Source organism: Lepeophtheirus salmonis, chromosome 1, assembly GCF_016086655.4.
Source record: "Lepeophtheirus salmonis chromosome 1, UVic_Lsal_1.4, whole genome shotgun sequence".
Taxonomy (NCBI): Eukaryota; Metazoa; Arthropoda; class Copepoda; order Siphonostomatoida; family Caligidae; genus Lepeophtheirus; species Lepeophtheirus salmonis.
In genome coordinates, this window is record NC_052131.2 from 53,034,174 (window position 1) to 53,053,045 (window position 18,872).

The window sequence follows — 18,872 nt, forward strand, 5'->3', positions numbered from 1 at the left end:
TAAATATAATATATTTTGTATGTACTCTATATGCTAAGAGTACTTTGATAATAATAAGAGTTAGTACTTAAAAGATGGGGAGGGGTGAGTCATTCATGGATAGAGAGGAGAGGAGGAGAGTCTATATACTTAGGACTTGGTACATGTGGTGGGTCAATATAAAAACAATCATGAAAAGGGGAAAATTCCTTTTTTCCTTAGTTCACATATATCCATTCTTTCATTATGAATCCAATTTTAACAAGTAAAATGAATCGGATAAATTCCTTTTAACAGTCTGAATGTCTCTGTCTTTAAATGTTGACATTTAATATTAAACATTTAGGGTGAGAGTATTTGTACTTTTTGAGTTATGACGAGTATTCGCTCAACCCCCCTGGAAATTCAATCGCCACTCAAATTTGTAAAAAAAAAAAAAAATATATAGCTTGCTTTTGTGCGGACGGGCCACACATGTAGGATAAAGGGCTGGAATAATAATATATTGGAAGTACAATAAAATAATATATATTGTATTTAGAGTAACGATGACGTCATTAGGAAGCTTGTCAAAATAGTAGATACATAAAATAATTTTTTTGATATTAAGGCTAAATATATCACAAACTAGTTGGAGCGCGGAGAATCGTTTCGACTCTCTCCCCCTAGTATTTATAAACTAACAACGCTGTAATATGTTATCCCTCCGATCTCGTATCTTTATCCGACAACTATGGACTCCAACGCAGGCCTCTTCCTTCGTCAAAGATCTATCCTCATCGGATCGCAAGGAATTAATGAACGCCTTAGAAAAGTCTGAGGAATCCTCTTCTCAAGATGTCGTTCCTCAAAAAGAATTAGTCCGCTTACATTGCTTATACTCCGGACTTCCCTTTGTGGGCTTTGGATTCTTGGACAACGCTGTTATGATCGTTGCAGGAGAGTCCATTGAATGGACAATCGGAGCGAGTTTCTGCATTAGTACCATGGCAGCCGCCGCGTTGGGCAACACGCTGTCTGATGTCTTTGGTATGGGGTCTGCGTGGTATGTTGAGCGGTTTACGCTTCGCTTCTCGGGTGGTCCTCCAAAGTTATCCTCAGAGCAGCTTCATTCTAAACCATTTCGTGTTGCGTCCACTTTTGGACGAACTGTGGGTGTCATTATTGGATGTCTCCTTGGAATGTTTCCTCTTTTGTTTATCGATGATAGAAAATCAAAGGAGACGATCGAGGGGGAATAAACTCTTGAACGCTTTTCCATCACTTCATTATCTGCCAAATACACATAAACATTTCGTTTTTTTCTTTCGTAAAAGTCATAACTCCAAAGATATATTCGTGACAATTATAAATTGGAGGAGTCTAATACTATTTTATTCATATGAACTAATCATTATTATACTAATAGCTTTTTTATTGAACGCAGCAGCTGAAATTGTACCCAGAAGTATTAAAATCGAACACTTATATATTATATGAATGATTTCATATTATACCTCTGAACAATATTTAATTTTACATACCTTTATATTATATATTATCAGTATAAGTATGGAGATACATTCGATATTTCTATCAAAATTGGAACGAAGAATCCCTCACAATTATACATAAATATTATATACTTTTTAATCCCCTCCATTTAACCAAAGATTCTATAAATGATGTAATTATATTGATCGCATGAGTGCTCCACAATTAGATATTTTATTAATTATAATTACTGTCTTTAATTATTTATATACCTCTGTGTAAGATTTATATTTTATATGATACAAAAAGACAATCCTACACCAATTTACATAACCATAATATGCCCTCCCTAAAACTAACACATATTTAGTCTGGATGATGAAGTTATATATTTAATATTAATTATATAGTTAATATTTTTGAAGTCTTTTCATCAATGTCATTGATGTAATATTACCTGTTATATATGGAAATATATAATTTTTTGAAACACCATTCATAATAATTCATATTTATACTAAAAAAGATATAATTTTATTCTGATCTTTTTTTTTTTTTAAATGATTGTTTCAGATAGTATGCCCAAAGTTCTGGAAAGAGCTCCAAAAAGCTTGGAGGATCAATGTCTTAGAGTATACTATGACTACCTGTCAGATGAAATGAATCTATTGTTCTATTTAAGCTTCTTTAAAGACAAGTCCATCCTTTTAAAGACGTATTGCCGACCCGTGGACTCTCTTTTTCAGTCTTTAGAGTGTGAGTTAAGTCGACTACGTGGAGTTTTAAGGGATATGGTTCTAAAGAAAATGGTGGACCTTGTCATACAGTCCCTTCATCACGTATGCTCTGAAAATGGACTTCTAACCAATAACTTCCCTTCCCCTCTGCGGAATAATGGTATAAACGCACAAAGAGACAAGCACTATCGGAGACTCCCCTGCATTTCGACTCCTTGAACTGTTTCTTAATGATGAAACTACAGTTCTTGACTTTAGTATTAACAAAGATTGGCCCGAGAATGATAGGATTGAGGAAGTTGCACGGTGTTTGTGGAAGCTCATTGGCGAGAAATGTCAAAATCTCGAGAAATTAGTCATTCCAAAAGAACTCTGTTACAGCAATTCCCTCAACACCATCATTGTACAAGGAACATATCTCAAGTATTTGACGCTCAAGAGGAATGTTCCTACTAATCTATGTTTAAATTTAATTGGTATTATAATGACTCTAAAACTCTTTTTTTCCAAGCATTTACCCATCTTTAATGTTTTTCCTTATAGGTCAGTCCTGCCCAAGCCTCATGGAGCTCGATATTGCAGGGGCTGATATTGTTACAGATTTTGGGGTGATATGTCTTCTATTTGAAGATCCGGAGCAAATATTTACAGAATGTTGGGATCGTGAAAAACAGTTGGATCTCATCGTAAATGCCAAAGAGCTTTTCCTCATCCTCATTTTGACAAACCCATACCGGATCCCTCAGAAACATCTCCTCCACAGTCTCTTCCCGTTGCTGGCCATCATCATCATCACAGATCCTCGCCTTTGCAATTCCTTTACCTGAGAAAAACTTTTATGAAGTAATCAAAACCCCTTGTACGAACTAAATAGACTCCCAATTTGTCAATCCTTACGAAAACTCAGACTCGAGAACACGAGAGTCAAAGGAGACGGAGCCTCTGTTATCATTGAGTGTTGTCCCAATGTTTACTCTCTCGGATATTTAGTTTTTGCCTCAGCTGGGTTAAAACAAGTGTTTGGCTATGATGAACGATTTAGTACGAAATTCACAGAAATATTTTATCGAGGTCCCTCAGATCAAAAGTTACAAACCATTGGGAATTGTTGTCCTCAGCTAAATACAATGTTTCTAGGGAGCAATAGCTTGAGGAGACTTCACGCAGGTGTATTTTGCAATTGGAAGCGATTAGAATATTTAACACTTGAGAACATTGTAGTTGATGACGTGAACGCCTGCTTTAATGTAATAGGACATCAGTTAAAAGGACTTAAAATACAATGCAGAGGAATCGACTTGGGGGATATTGCACTTCAATGTCAAAACTTGATTTATCTTATTATTCAGAATGAAAATCCTGTTGTGAGCAATACCAAACTTCGAGAAATATCCTCTGACTCTATAAAGACTTGCTACTTTCCTCGACTCAAAGAATTAGAGATCTCCTGTTCGGGATTTTCAAAACATTGTTTAGGTTTTTTGATAAGAAACACTCGGATTCTTTCGAGTCTCAAAGTATTAGAGGTCAGTGATCTAAGCACATCAGAATTAGAAATTTGGTGCGGTATGCTATGTCAATTAGAGACTCTAATTCTATTCCGAGCCCCTGAGCTCAACCGTGAGAGTGTTGATCTTGTGATTGAAGGACTACCAAACCTACATACCTTTGGCAATCTCAAATCCTTTGACATTAAGACGTCAGATATAACAAGGATTATGAATAGAATTAAGGAAGAGGAATGGGACTTGAATCTGATTATTTCGGATAGCCATTTTGGGCTGGATGAAAAAGAATTTTCCAAATTATTATCTCTTCACTGGTTTTACCTTACTCCAAACCGAATAAAATAATACTTTATCCATTATAGTTATGTTATCGATCCTTGTTAGTCTGATTGGCGATTGCCTCTCATCATTGAACCCTTTTTCCCTCATAATTGCGTTGTTGTTACTATAACCCTTGTTCATTGCCAATTTTTCTTACATATATATAATATAGGTACATTCATATTTTGTTGTTAAAAAATTTCATAAATATTTTTGTGATTTTAGTCATTCAAATTTTGAGAGAAAGAAAATACATTTTAATTTAAACAATTCATCTTTTATTCTTTTTTCTTTTTTTTGTTCTATTTATTTGCGTGACATGAATTTTACGACTGTAGGCATACATAATTTCAACGCTACTCTAACTAAGTAACTATTGATTAATTATCTTCATTTAATTACATAATATCAGTTCCTTTAGAGAGAATTATATACCAAAAAATATCAAAACACTTCCATTGAAATAATAGTTTAACGTTTGTAACAGACTTATTTTTTCCTTAAACAATAATGAAAGAGTATAATTATGATAATTAATTACTTTTGTAATTAGTTAGATAATAATAATAATGAGAAACATTTTGGGGTATTAACAACATGGGAAAGTTATTTAGGCTATCCTCCACTCCTCACTTGTGATGAGAATGTGATGACTTCTTCAAGGCTCTCAAGGCACATTTAGCTGCGGTACATTTAGCTATACGATAATTCCGTCCTATTCCCTTAAATGTTCCTTTACCAAAAACTTCAACACTTACTCTAACCCGTTTTCCATCCGCCAGTTTTTCAGGTTTACCAAACTTTGCAGTTTCCGGCTCTAGTTCCAAGAGCTCCCGAATGGGAGACTTGGGTACATTTGAGCTGAATTGCTCAATTTCAGTCTGCATCATTCGGAAGTAAATACACCATACTGCATCTAAACTGAGCCCGCTATCAAGGAAAATAGCTCCTGCCACTGATTCAAAAATGTCTCCTAACGCTTTGGGAACTTCAATGTCCTCGGCCTCTTCGGAATCATCATCCTCTTCTATCAAATAAAACTCATCGAATACTTTGAATTCATTTTGAACTTGCAATTTGACAAATCGATCAATGACGGTTTGGAGTCCAGGTGAGAAATGCTTGAAATACTTGTGAAATTGAAACTTGACTGCAAGAAATGCAAAAATAGTGTTATTGACGAGTGCGGATCTAAGATCAGTTAATGCGCCAGGACTATGTTGTCTTGGATCCTCATAGAGATGGCGAGTTATAAGGTAGTCAAGAATAGCATCTCCCAAGAATTCTAGCCTCTGATAACAGTCGGTAATACGGTTAGGATAAAAGGATGCATGAGAAAATGATTGTAGAAGGTAGGTCTTATCCTTGAACTTATAACCTATAAGCTCTTCGAATTCCTCATATCCACTGAGGAAAAAGTTCAATTGTCTTTCGATATGAGGAAGATGTTCTACTTTTTGTGAGGAAGAAATAGAACGTCCCTCATTTTTTTCTGGGGAATGACTTTTAGGCCCAGCCAAGTCATAAATAGCAAAGCCCCACGTTGTCCACATGATATTAAATATGCTCCAATTAAAGCTTCGACACAATCAGCAATACTTTTATCTGGAATACTATGCTGCGTCAGGAGATTGTAAGGAACAAAGGAAGGCATGTCTTGGACTGACTCTGTAGAAGATTTCCCAGGCTGTTGAGCCGTCCGACTTTTTTCTTGAATAAGCTCAACAATTTCCTTGGTCGTCATGCGTCCAAAATCTGCGGACGGTAACTCAGCCATGTTCCATAAATTCGCAGGCACACCAGACTCTATTAATGCCTGCTCTAACTCTGGTTGAACGTGATAGGAGGGCGGAAGCCAATTATCGTGTGGCTCAAACTTTGTCGCAATCATACATTCTCCGAGCTTCTTCTTTCTACCCAGTTTAAACAAATTTAAATTAGAAACCTGTTTGGATCGTAAATGACTCAAACGACCCTCATGAACAGTATCGTAAACATTGAACAGGTAGGAAGTGATTGCGTATTTCAAGAATGAATCCCCTATTGTCTCTAATCTTTCAAGGTTAATGGCATCATTACTGTTAGACATGGTCAACCCTTGAAGAATGATGCTGGGACTTGGTCCAGGATGAGACACTAATTCAGGTTGATGATCAAAACTGAAGCTCATTTCCTCGTCAGAATCTCTCGGAAGGACTCCTGTGAATTCACATTCATCTTTGGGATAGTCAATGGGCACCATAATATCCATGTTATTAATATTAAAATCCTTCATGAAAGTCTCAACCACCTCCTTCTCATCCATAACAGCGTTTTTTTCTGGATCGTATTCCAGTTTTTGATATTCAACACAAGATTGCTTCTCTGGAAATCCATACCTATTGAAAGTGTCCTTTTCTTTAAGAACAATGACTTCAAGCTCAATCGAGTCCATTTCATTTTCCGACTTTTGATCCTCAATGTCTTTTTCCTCATCTTCTGCTTCTTCATTTTGTTCCTCTGGCCATGGTACTTCACTCAGCATCTTTGCTTCCTCTTCCAAATTACGTGCCAACGACTCAACTCTTAAATTTTCTTCGTGTTCATCTTCGATGGCTTCTGCCATATTTTCACCACGAAACTCAATTCTAACACTACCATCTTGTGTGACTGAAGAATTTGGATTATTAAAGTCCAAAGCTTTTCTTCGATAACTATCTAAGTTTTCATAAAAATCCTCATCATCATCGGAATCTGAGCATGATAAACCGTCCAAATCATCCATCATTCCAGGTATATTTATGTTAGGATTTGAAAAAAATGTTGGTGATCCTACTCTAAATATTTTTTGTTCAATTCCAGTACCCCAATCCTTGGAGCCACCTTCTGTTTCTAGTGTCTTTGGAAGGAGTTCATTGCTCAGAAGCGTTAGATTATCAGGCAAAGCCATATTTGGATCCAAAAGCTCCAAATCCTCTTCATCGAATTCGTCTTGAAAACGAAGGAATTTTCCTCCAATAGAAGAAGAACGAATACTTTTACTTTGTTTTCCTACATTTTCGATCAGATCATTACTCCAAGTACCAATCTCAAGTTGGCGTTGTTTACGTTTGTTATCCTCCTCATTCATCTTATTCATTATCCTATCACTCAAACGAGTTAAATCATCTCCGTCTCCTTTAGATGATCCACCCTCGTCCTCTTCGTCATCAAATATTTCTTCGATTGCAGGAGTATCCGATACTGGGGACAGAGCCTCAGTGATAATGACATGCGTAGTGGAATTGACGATCTACAAGAAACATAGAAATAAAGACACTCAAAATTAATGAGTTAATAAGAATACTTACACGTCGATTCTTCTTCGGATTATCTTGGGTATTTAATGCAAGAGCGTTGTCTCTGTTTTTTAAGACGTCAGCCAGCGTCCAACCGAAGTTAAGAGGAGGCCAAACAAAATCTGAGTCCAATTCGGGCTTCCCAAATGACATTTCACGGGCAATGAGGCTCCTCAAATCATCTGCAATGAGAAGCCCATTAATTCGATACAATATACAAGGCAATGAGACGGTTTGTCTCCATAGGCTAGCAGGGAAGGGATGAATTTGACATAATTCAGGTACAAGAATTTGTTTTTGTTCCAAATTTTCTCTTTTATTTCTTTTCGTTTCTTCGGATGATGTAGGGAGCGCAACACCCTTTCTATTTACGTATCTGGGAGTTAAGAAATTAAGTCTATGAGATGTATGATCTACATCTAATAGAGGTTGCTCCAGATTTTGTATTGTAATGTTATATTTCGTTTGATAATACTTGGAAAAAGTTTCGAATCCTTGACCGGGAAAATCCGAAGTTGGATTGAGATGTTCACATATCTCAGCCACATAAAAGTATTGAGGTTGATCCTGATTACGATACCAAGGCATAATGACAGCATCTAAATAGTCTTCTTTATCAAAGGTATAATCTGTTCTATCTTCGTCCGAAACTACGCTCATTTTTTTTCATTTTCTTCTTTGATGCGACGAAGGAAATCCCAATCAATGATAAAACCGAGTTCAGACTCTTGTTCAGTGGATTTTACCATAGGTAATATCAATATTGAGTTGCGACTTTTATCTGGTGTAAATTGCATAGGATATTTTTCTAATCTAAGAACTTTTGAAAAAGTGTAGCGATGGAAACAAATGATTAGCTCATACTCTTCCTCAGTCAGTAATATGGAGTCCTTTTTTTCCTTAATTTCCACAAGTACTTCACCAGATCGAGTATAAATTGGAAAAGGACAAATTGGAGGAATTGAATTCCCACCCCTCACCAAGAAACCAAATCCTTGAACTGAATTTTCGGGAGGGTAAATTTTACGTCCCCTAGTATTTTGATCATCTGGTATGGGACAAGAGAGCTCCATATTGAGATGATACAAACGAAAAGAGATCGGGGAAGGATCATTATTCTTTGGCTTGAGACAGCCTGCCACCTTTTTGTAGTAATATTGACGACGTTTAGTTGTACCAGGACGAGGAGGATCGAAATGGGGACCTGAAGGAAGTGTTTTAGTGTTGTCAACACTTTGAGCATTATCTGCGACATCCTTAGATTCAGATTTGTCATTTACAGTTGTATTTGATTCTGTAACTGGGTTGTTATTTTGTTCTGCATCTACGTCTTTTTTCTCATCAGAAGCATTCTCCATAATATCCTTCGACTCGAATTTGTCATTAGCAGCTACACACGCTTCAGAAGACACCTCAATACTCTCTTCCCCTAAAACCCCTTCAAGATCCTTACTTTCAGTAGATAGTAAAGCATCCTTGGATTCGGATATTTTACAAACTTCCTCCTTTGGGGCTTTGATCCCATCTTCATTTGATTGACTGACCTTTTCAACTTTTTCCTCCTCCATGGCATTGCTATCTTGGAATTGAATGCTCACATTTTCCATTAGAATGGACAATTCGTCAATATTTGAATCACTTTCAGCGTCAATTTCATCTCTATGCGAATGAACATCCTTGGACTCTGATTCATTTTCGACTTTCTCAAATTGTTCCTCCTCCTTGATTTCTTGGGACTGAACAATCATATCTTCCATTATTATAATGGGTAATTCCTCCATATTTGAAGGACTTTGAGCATCAACTCCATCTCCAAGTGAAAGATCATCCTTGGATTCTATTTCACCTTTGATAAACGTTTCAGAAGAGGATTCCTCAATATTTGAGGGTGTTTGAGCATCAATTTCCTCTCCATGCAAATGACCATCCTTGGACTCTGATTCAATTTTGATAAAAGTTTCACCAGAGGATTCCTCTTTGCTATTATTATTATTCAGAACCTTTTCAGTGAGTGCTTCTTTAGAGTTATTGTCGGAATTTGAGGAGGAACCCTTTTTGTATGTTCGATTCCCATGATAATTTCTATGTTTAAGAAAGCGGTTATTGAGATAGGCTGCATGACCAGTTCCATCTTTACCCACAGGATTCATGAAGGGATCTAATTCTCCTATTTTGTGAAGCTCAAGAATAGCTGCATATGCAGCAGCTCGCTTAGCAAGAGTTTCATTAGGCATGACTAATCCTATTATTATTTTTTTTTAATGGACAATTGATGGGAAGTTGTATACCACAAATGTAACCCCCACCCTCAGTCTTTAAAATCCCAGCTAGAGGAGTGAGACGCGTAAACGTATCTGATGGAAGTTTTGCACAGTAGCGATTGAGAAGAAGTATAGAATTCTTAAGATAGCATGTGGGATAGTATAAATTCTTAGGAATAAAGGGAGTAATGATGTGGTCATTAGCATCTGATAGATAACGCTCTTCGACAGATGGGTCTTTATATTGACATCGATCAACAAGAGATTTCTCGATACTATGATACTCCTTGAGGAGTTCAAATATGATTCAAGTTTATCTTCTTGGCACAAGGAAAGAAACCATGATACGGATGACTTTGCTTTGACTTTGTAATGAGCATATGTGTGAAAGGAGTCTGGAGCGTCAAAAGCAAGGACTAAATTGCATCGTACACCATCAATTCCAACTTCGAGCAATGAATTGCTTATTAGAATATTACATTCTCTCATTCTGAATCGTCGGAGACCTTCTTCTTGCTTTCGATGATTGAGTAGGCCCTCATCTGTTTCTTCCGCTTCTTCCTCCGGCTAAATCAAGAGTGGAAGTCACAATTAAATGAATAAATTGGTATAACTAAATTATTAATGTACTCACTTTTAAAGTAATGGCGTACTGGGGAGTCAGGAATGAGAATTTATTGTCACTTTTACTATACTCCTTTAAGTAATGATACAAAATCTTTGCGATAAATTTATCCTGCACAAAGACAACTCCACAGAGAGCATTTGGATCGTCGTAACTGTAATAGATTTTTCTCTTGGACCTATATCTATGATGAGGATTATGTGATTGAGTATTCACAGGAGGAGCATTAACTTTCTTTTCCTCTTCTTTAGTGCTGGACTCATCTTTAGATTCTTTCTCTTTTGGATCTTCTGAATGATCTGTAATGTGCTCGGGTTTATACTGAAGAAGTACGCTCATGAGGCGAAGAAGTTTTGGTTTGGAATATTTTGTCATTTTTTCCCTATCAGTCAAGTCAGCAAAGGCATCGTCACAGATTTTGCATATTTTGAGCATTTCTGTATACAGAACACTCAAGAGCAGATAATGTCTCTCATATTTTTCTCGTGTTTTGAGCTTGTCAATTTTGATGGTGAGGAGAAGAGCTGCTCTTTCTGCACACCAAACACCACAAGTGCGGAGGATGTTGAGGAAGTCATCTATTAATTTGAGAGGAAGTTTGGAAGGATCCGGGATTTCCTGAATGATATCCTCAAAGTCTTCCCCATAAGTCTCCTCCAGGGAAAAACGATGATTCTTCAAAAAGTTGATGAAGCCTTGTATACTATTCTCAATTTGACTTTCAACCTCATTTGGCTCCTTTGATTGGATAAAAGTCAGGACGCCAAAGCGGGGTTTCGAAACGTATCTAAGAGTAGTTAGAACTTCACACGAAGTTTCAATTCTGTTACCAAAGGTATTTTCGAGTTTAGAAAGCCTTTTGTCCAGGGATCCAAGTGTTTTGTCTCCATTGAAAAGAAATGCTGTGAGTGTGATAATGCGAGAGTTGATACGGGCTTTGATCTTTGGGTACATCTCTGGTAATGATTAAGAAAATAAAGATACCATTATAAATTAATTAAGAGGATTTAAAACTCGAACTAAGAACCGGTCACCTACTACCAAAGGGTCATTTTGTAAACCCTAAACAATAAAACATTATATTTGATAACAAATAGTATTTTAACTGATATTCAGATAAACTTTGCAGGAATTTCAAGACTCTTTCGGCTGAAACTCTTTGCGATCTATCCAGAGACATTTTAGGAGAAAGTAATTAAGTATACCAATCATAAAAACAAAGTTGACGACAAGATATTCCAGTTAACATTTCAAAATGGGAAAATAAATTAATAGCTTAGTCTATTCGTATTAATGAAATGAAATACATTATGTAGAAAAGAATATTCATACAGTATTGAAGGCATTTTACTTCATAAAAGAATGGCCCTTTAGTAATTTTTGGGGTGTGTTCTTAATATTTCATGAATGTGTTATTTTCAAATGTTACTAAGCTACTAGAATTACCCTTTGGTAGTTTTAGGGGGGTGCGTTGTTAATAGTTTATGAGTCATTTTTATACCCTACTAAGCTAATAGAATTAAGAAACTACACGAGAAAGCCTTCTCCAACTATGAAGCTATTACAGATAATAAATCAACTTCAAAACGGGTGACAAATGACTCCTTGGTTATTCTAATGTTCAAATCTCTGATAATAATTAAAGAAACAAAAGATAACATGTGAGCCGTCAACACAAAAACAATCTTGAACAACAATCATTTACCAACACACTTGTATTCTTCTACGAATGTTCGTCAAAAAATACTCTTACATCTTAGCCCACAAATTGTACTTAAAGTAGCCAAAATTCTTCGTCATATCAAGTAAAGAGACATTGATAAATGTTATGGTTGAAAGGGGAGATGTCGGGGCCAAATTAAGTCTTTTAAACCAAATAAAGGTTCTAGACTATACTTAATATTATTAAATTGGGATTATCTTGCTTGTTGTTAAATAGTGTTTACATCTGGATGCACCACACATTATCTTAGTTACTAAAGACAGGGGTCTCCGCAGGGGCTGTATCCCCCTCCCCAAATGAAGAAGTTTATGCTTTTTACTATAAATAATTTTGGTCAGGATGAAAAAATTTTACGCAAAATTAGGGGTAATTTTTTTTTATTTTAAGATTTATTTTCTTAAAAAAAAGGTATCTCGGGAAAATTATGAAGCAGAGAATAAAAAATTAATATTTGAAATTTAAGTTCTTGAGAATAGTTGTCACTTTAAGAATTTTTTTTCCAAAAAATTTAGTATTAGAAATTAAATTTTGGAATTTTTTTTTTTCCAAGACATTTAATTTCTTCTGAATAGCTATCAATTATAGAATTTTTTTTTTTTTTTGAATTAATTTTGGAAATTAAATTTTATAAATTTTTTTTTTTTTCAAAAAAATTTAGTGTTTTAAATTTAATTTAAGAATATTTTTTTCAAAAAAATTAATTTTTTGTGAACAGCTGTGGATTTTCAAATGTTAAATTTCTAAAAAAATAATTTTTTATGAATGACAAGAGATTTTCAAAATTGGTTTTTGGCTTTTCTATTGGGAAAAAAGGCCAAAAACCAAGCCCACCCGAAAAAAAGATCCAACGGACCCCCCCTGAAAGAGTGTGTACAAAGGGCGCAAAGAAATGACCTTTAAAGAAGGAATTGTGCCTGTTCAAGACGTGAGCCGCATCCAAAATAAGAAGAGCAATGTTCTCAATGTCCTCATATTCCAGGAGCTCCTCATGAGTAAGAACCGTGATTCCAGACTTGAAGTTCGTGCTTCTCTCCAGAAACTCTCTCCATGGCTGAATCTGCGTCTCAGTGGGAAGGGAGAGAACGGCTCGGGCATTGGCGTGACGGATGGATGGACCAGCATAGTCACGAATCAGTGAGAGAACCAAAAAAGGCTTTTCAGATGGATTAACGAGGACGGGAGTCGTATTTTGGGAGAAAATAACGCGGAGAAGCTCCACGGAATGTTCCTGAGGGGTAAAAGAAGCTGATGGGACAGCCTCCGCTACCCAACAACCCCCACCGGTAGACATCAGAGCCTTGTTTCAGATACAAAAGGAGTAGAAAGAGTCTCAATCAAGTATTCGAAAGACCACGGCTCTTTAGATGCATTTAATAACACAGCATTGCTTTTATGACGTCAGTCGAAGAGTCTTTGTATACCTTTAGGGAAATATTTATAGACACACGCAACCTTCACTTAATATGGGGGGGCGTCGGCCATTTTAAGAGCTTAAATAACTAAGTTACACTAAACACTCTTGTTTTTCATACATATTAAGGATAGAAAATAATGAACTATTAGATGTCTAAATAGGATAAATAAATAAAAGGACTTTAATCATACTGTCTATCAAAAAACTATCGCTCTATTACCTAGTTTTATTATATATCTCAATCTGACGTTAAAATGTATTAATAACATGTTATTACAGCGTTATACTATCTTATTTCCATATTGTATATAACAATGAACTATTACAATGGAAAGAATAAGATATTTTTCTCAAACTGTCCTTCTTTTCTCGTCCCTGATTGATCAAAAATAATATTTGTAACATTTTAGTAATCATATAGAGATTTTCAGTATACATTACCTTGATTATATTCAAATATCACTATTTATTATTGGCATCAAGTAATAATCAATTCATTTATTTTTTTGATTAAGTTTTATGTAGATTTATTGGAAATTTGTACATTTTATGTAACAAAAAGATCAACTTTGAGCCCCCAAAATAGCGTCTCCTTCAATTAAAATGGAATTTATGACGTCAGTGATTTCGATCTAGTCCCATGTTTTACATATTAATTTGCTATTTTGTATTATTCAGATAATATTGTAAAGTTTATCAAATGATTACCGTAAATTTTCTTGCACATAAGACTCAATTGAATTTATTAAGAAATATAATAATTAATCAGAATTTTTGTAGAAAAAGAGTTATAATTTGTAAGGTGTTATATTCCAACCAAGCGTAATTCTGTCAAAAGTCTTACAAACCATTAAATGTATGATAAGGTTGCGTGATTTTGTATACTATTAGTCCATTATAACCTTTGTCATTATTCATTTCATCATATCGGCAAAATTCAACAATTTAATCCATAGAATTCTAGATTAATACCCCCTTCAATATCTATGAAGCAACAAAGGAAAATGTTAAATATGTGCTGCCTACTGACATAAATACAGGTGGCTTGAGTGCGTTTATATTTACATTTAGTTTTCATTCAATAACTCAAGATAATATCATATATCACAACTATATAACATAACTGATTATATTTCAGTGGATTAAATGCACACGGCAAGGCCGTTAATCCTTGTTCATTATTTAAATCCTCACGATGAGTTTCCCATGATATTTCCCACCCAATTGATCTATAAATGCATTGGGCACGTTTTCTATCCCCTCGACCATTTCCTCATGGACTTGTAACTGACCCTCTTCACACCAATCAGTCAGTTGATCAAGGGCCTCAGATACTTTATCCCAATAGCGATAAATATTGAAGCCCATAATGGTCAATTCCTTTAGAGCAACATCCATGTCCATGGCAGGTACTGACGGAACTTGACAAGGGGTATCATACATGCTCAAGGAGCCGAGGATACATATCCTTCCTCTTAAATTCATTTTGTCAATGATTTTGCTGTGAAAGGCACCCCCGACAGAGTCAATGAATATGTCTACACCATAAGGAGCTCCAATTTTTAGAGTAGTCTCAACCTCTTGTGTTTTATAGTTGAATACATTATCTATTCCAAGTTCTGTCTTAAGCCAGGAAGCCTTGTCTGAATTACCCGTATAGCCTAGAGATGAAGAAAAAGAGATGATAAAAGCATGTAAGGTGCAATGGAAACCTTGCAATCACCAGAGGGAGTGAGGACAGAGGAAAGTGTCTCAGTCCCTCCAGTTATCGGGGGCGTCTACAGAGTGTGGGGTGGAGGGGCTGTAGCCTGTTCAAATTAAGGGATTCTTCTTTATACTAGAACGTATAATATTTGATTTTTTTTCAAAAAATTAATTTAATTTTTCAACTTTTTTTCCAAAAAATTTAATTCAATTTTTTAACTTTTTTTCCCAAAAAGTTTAAATTTCTTTGAATAGCTATAAACTTTTGAAAATCTTTTTCCGAAAAAAATTAATATTTTATATATTTTTCGGAATTTTTTTTTTTTGAAAATAAATACAAAAATCCTCAGCTAATCATAAAAAAAATTACATAATTTGGGGTGGGGGCTAAAGGTCCTCCAGCCCACTCCCTGCATACGTCCTTGAATTTGAATGACCATTTTTATAATTAAATAACGCATTTTAAGACAAAGAAATTGCTAATTGTACAATTTCCATGTATATACGAGTTGCAACTAACAAAATATATTATTTTCTAATAAACACCTTGAAAAAGGTCATTTGAAAAAAATCAGGCCCTGGTAATAAGGAATGAATGGTGATTACCAACAACACGACATCCCAATATTTTAGCTATTTGTCCAATTATGTGGCCGATTTGTCCAGCCGCGGAAGATATGACCACTGTTTCCCCACCACTGACCTTACAAGCATGGATTAAACTAATGTAAGCAGTCACGCCAGGAATACCCAAAATACCTAAAGCAGCAGTTTTTGGCAACTTTGTATGTTCCAACTGTGAGGGCAAATCCGCAACAAGAGGGATTTTATGACCACACATGTCTTGAACAACATCAGGTTGAATCACAGAATATGCTTGCCATCCTAGAGATCCACAAATTAACTAAGAAATAATATTAAAATGATAAGTTGAATTATAAAAACAAGTTAACTAGAGCAGTGCCCCCCGCCAGTATAAAATTCATATTCCACATATGGTTGGAGCCTTTGTCCTCTAAGCTTAGAGCTGTAGAAGGATTATTTCCGAGCACGAGATATTATATAAATATACTACCAAAGGGTTACCCGGCGTTGCTCGTGACAAGGAGGGAGTGGAAATCACATTGACAATGGTCAATGTCATTTGTCCTTGATGGTTTGACCCCTTCGGTGCGGGTGGGCATTATAATATAGCGCCTGTATATATTATGAAATGTATTATTATGAATTGAAATTGTTTTTTAGTTATAAACTTTAAATAAGATTGCATGAAAAAAATTTATAGATGAGAAGTCCATCTTTTATTTTTGTCCAAAAGTTTGCAAATCCAAATTCGCGAAGAAAGTTGCAAAAAAGTAGTGAATAGCATTTATTGGTATTGTAAAGAGAAACACAAAGCTACCAAGATTATTTTCGTACTTGCAAAACTAAAAAAGTTATAGAGAATAATGTCGGCGAAAAAATCACCCTCGTGACTGATTCATTTTGCAAATATTGCAAAAATTATTTATTAAAATGTGCCGGAAAAAAATACAGTCTTACAATGTTATAGTTTTGAATTTTATGTCCACAATGCATAGTTTTGTGGCTTTTCTTATTAAGAATTGAAAATTGGAGCTTGTGAATAAAAGAGAATTATTCAGAAAATGACGTACATTTGATTAAATATCAATTTTTATTTGTGATATTTATTTTCAAACGAATTTCCGGACAAATTTCTACAAACTTTTTTTATCTACGAATCCAATATTCCATTGGAAATCCTTTTTTTTGCACCTGAAAAAAATTGAAACTACAACTGTCCATAACTTTTTAGATTTTGAATGAATTTAGAAAACGTACTTATTCGTTTATGAGACGCCTATCACTTTTTAATTCAATAACTCAACCTCCTATCTAGTATCTTTGAGCTCTTAAAAATAGTTTTTGTATTTTGGGCATAGAATAAGGCCCCTTATATGACCCTTCCTAAATGGGACCCCCATCTTATACTGGCCAGGTTCAAAAGAGGCACCCATGCAAAGATTAAGCCACCTAGGTTCAATGGTGTGCGCACCAATAAAGGACACACACACACAAACTCTATTTTACATATACACAGCATATAATATTAAAAACATTGGTCTAGCAAATTTTATATGCCGTAACATTTGACCGGTAATTTGGCACAGAACATTTTTGCAGACGGAACTTTTTCCGTATAAATTTTTTCTCTTTGGGATTTTGCTACATTACATTTCATATACCAATCAGCTGATAGTAACAAGGGTCTTAATTCAGTAATACAACAAGTCTTTGCTCACACTTTCTCCTTGCACTCCTTTTTTCTTGACAAAAATGGCATCCCTAATAATAGTTTTGAACTTTACCTTAAGTATTTACGGTAGTCTCTCAGCTATAGATCTGAAAAAGAATTCATTGACCAATGGCACATTGCTCATAGGCGTGATCATAAAGAAATGTAAGAAACTCCATCAATGGAAAGAAAGTAATGACTAACGGAAAAGTTCGGCCCTATAATTAAGGAACTCAACTGTTTTTGTTGGGGGCTCACCCTGGTCCTGCATAAAATATAAAAAATGCTCTGGACTTAAAAAAAGGTTGGGAATAACTTCAATAGAGAAAAATATACGTACTTTGCCCCTAGGAAAGTCCTTGTGTCTACTCTCCACAACTCTTGCGATTTGACGGCCAGGGAATGGATCCCCAGGATCCATTGCGTACGTCATATAGAGCCTCGTAATGGGATCAACAGAAAGAAAAAGAGTACGACATAGGATTTCACCCTTTCTTAGATCCAGGGTTTGCTCATCATTGAGAAGGAAATGTTCCTCTTGTGGACTCCCGGACACGAGTTTCTTCTTCAGAACCCATATTTTATTCAAGGGCATTTTTCAGACAATATATATATGTAGAATATAACTATTGTTGTATCTTCCATTCACCGAGTACAGTTTCTACTTTAATTTTGTGATATTATTCATCGTGAAACTGCCCAATTGAATCAGCTACGTGCACACAATGCACAAGTAGATACATGATAGAAACACAGGTGCTAAAAAAAGCTTTCCACAGAATTGCTTTCTATTTATTTTTTGAAACTTACTTACTTTTAAGAAAAGAAAGCTATATATGTTATATAATTATTTAATCATTTTTAATCGTCACTTTGCGATTGAATACGGAGAGGCAAAGCTTATAACAAAGTTACGAAAAGAAGACCACGTGATCAATATTTGTACATAGCTACTGTATAGCTACATAAGGTTAATAAAAATACTAATACTTATAGAAATACAAGGTAGACCCTCGTGTAATCGGGCTTATTAGAATTTTCAATTTCATTTATTGTACCTTACTGTTGGTCAAGATAGGCAGATTTTGACAAATCACGCAACCACTCATAATCTATGACGTCACAATTACTAGAATTTTCAATTTGATATATTGTACCGACTGCTGAGGAAGAAAAACAGAATCTGACAAAACACGCAAGCCCTCATCTACTATGACGTCAATATTAAAAGCGTGGTGGAAGTCGTGCACGCGTTGTGGTACAACCTTGTACTTCTATTGTCATTGGAGAAAATAATATTTAATTTGTGGACGCCCCTGATAGCAAAATGATATTTTTTAACTTTTATATAAAATATTAAAGAATTGGTATTGGGAATTTTAAATAAAATTGTATCGGAATCTGCATCAGGATTTTTTTTTTAATCTTCCCATCACTACTGTTATTGGTTAATCCCTGAGGAGGGAACTTCCGCATCCAATACATACAAGAAGCTATCATTGATGCATACGCAA

At 35.2% G+C, this 18,872-nt stretch overlaps 3 protein-coding genes across 3 annotated transcripts; 1 reads left to right on the top strand and 2 right to left on the bottom strand.

The window, feature by feature from the left end:
- The first annotated feature begins 524 nt into the window (after positions 1–524).
- On the top strand, positions 525–4,288 carry LOC121132013 (transmembrane protein 65). Its single transcript, XM_040727443.2, has 2 exons — positions 525–2,665; positions 2,733–4,288. Exon 1 carries the CDS (start codon positions 675–677, stop codon positions 1,218–1,220), a length of 546 nt encoding a protein of 181 aa, XP_040583377.1. The 5' UTR covers positions 525–674; the 3' UTR covers positions 1,221–2,665; positions 2,733–4,288.
- LOC121132012 (endoribonuclease Dcr-1) lies at positions 4,274–13,330 on the bottom strand. The gene is given in 8 exon segments (XM_040727442.2): positions 4,274–5,508; positions 5,511–7,289; positions 7,348–7,997; positions 8,000–9,591; positions 9,593–9,887; positions 9,890–10,163; positions 10,231–11,177; positions 12,839–13,330. Coding segments are annotated over 8 exon segments (6,795 nt in total). The 5' UTR covers positions 13,236–13,330; the 3' UTR covers positions 4,274–4,647.
- Positions 13,331–14,393: 1,063 nt separating this feature from the next.
- LOC121132015 (prostaglandin reductase 1) lies at positions 14,394–18,543 on the bottom strand. Its single transcript, XM_040727444.2, has 3 exons — positions 17,699–18,543; positions 15,669–15,966; positions 14,394–15,019 (listed from the first exon to the last, which is right to left on the bottom strand). The coding sequence occupies exons 1-3, from the start codon at positions 17,951–17,953 to the stop codon at positions 14,541–14,543; spliced, it is 1,032 nt and encodes a 343-aa protein (XP_040583378.1). The 5' UTR covers positions 17,954–18,543; the 3' UTR covers positions 14,394–14,540.
- Positions 18,544–18,872: the final 329 nt, after the last annotated feature.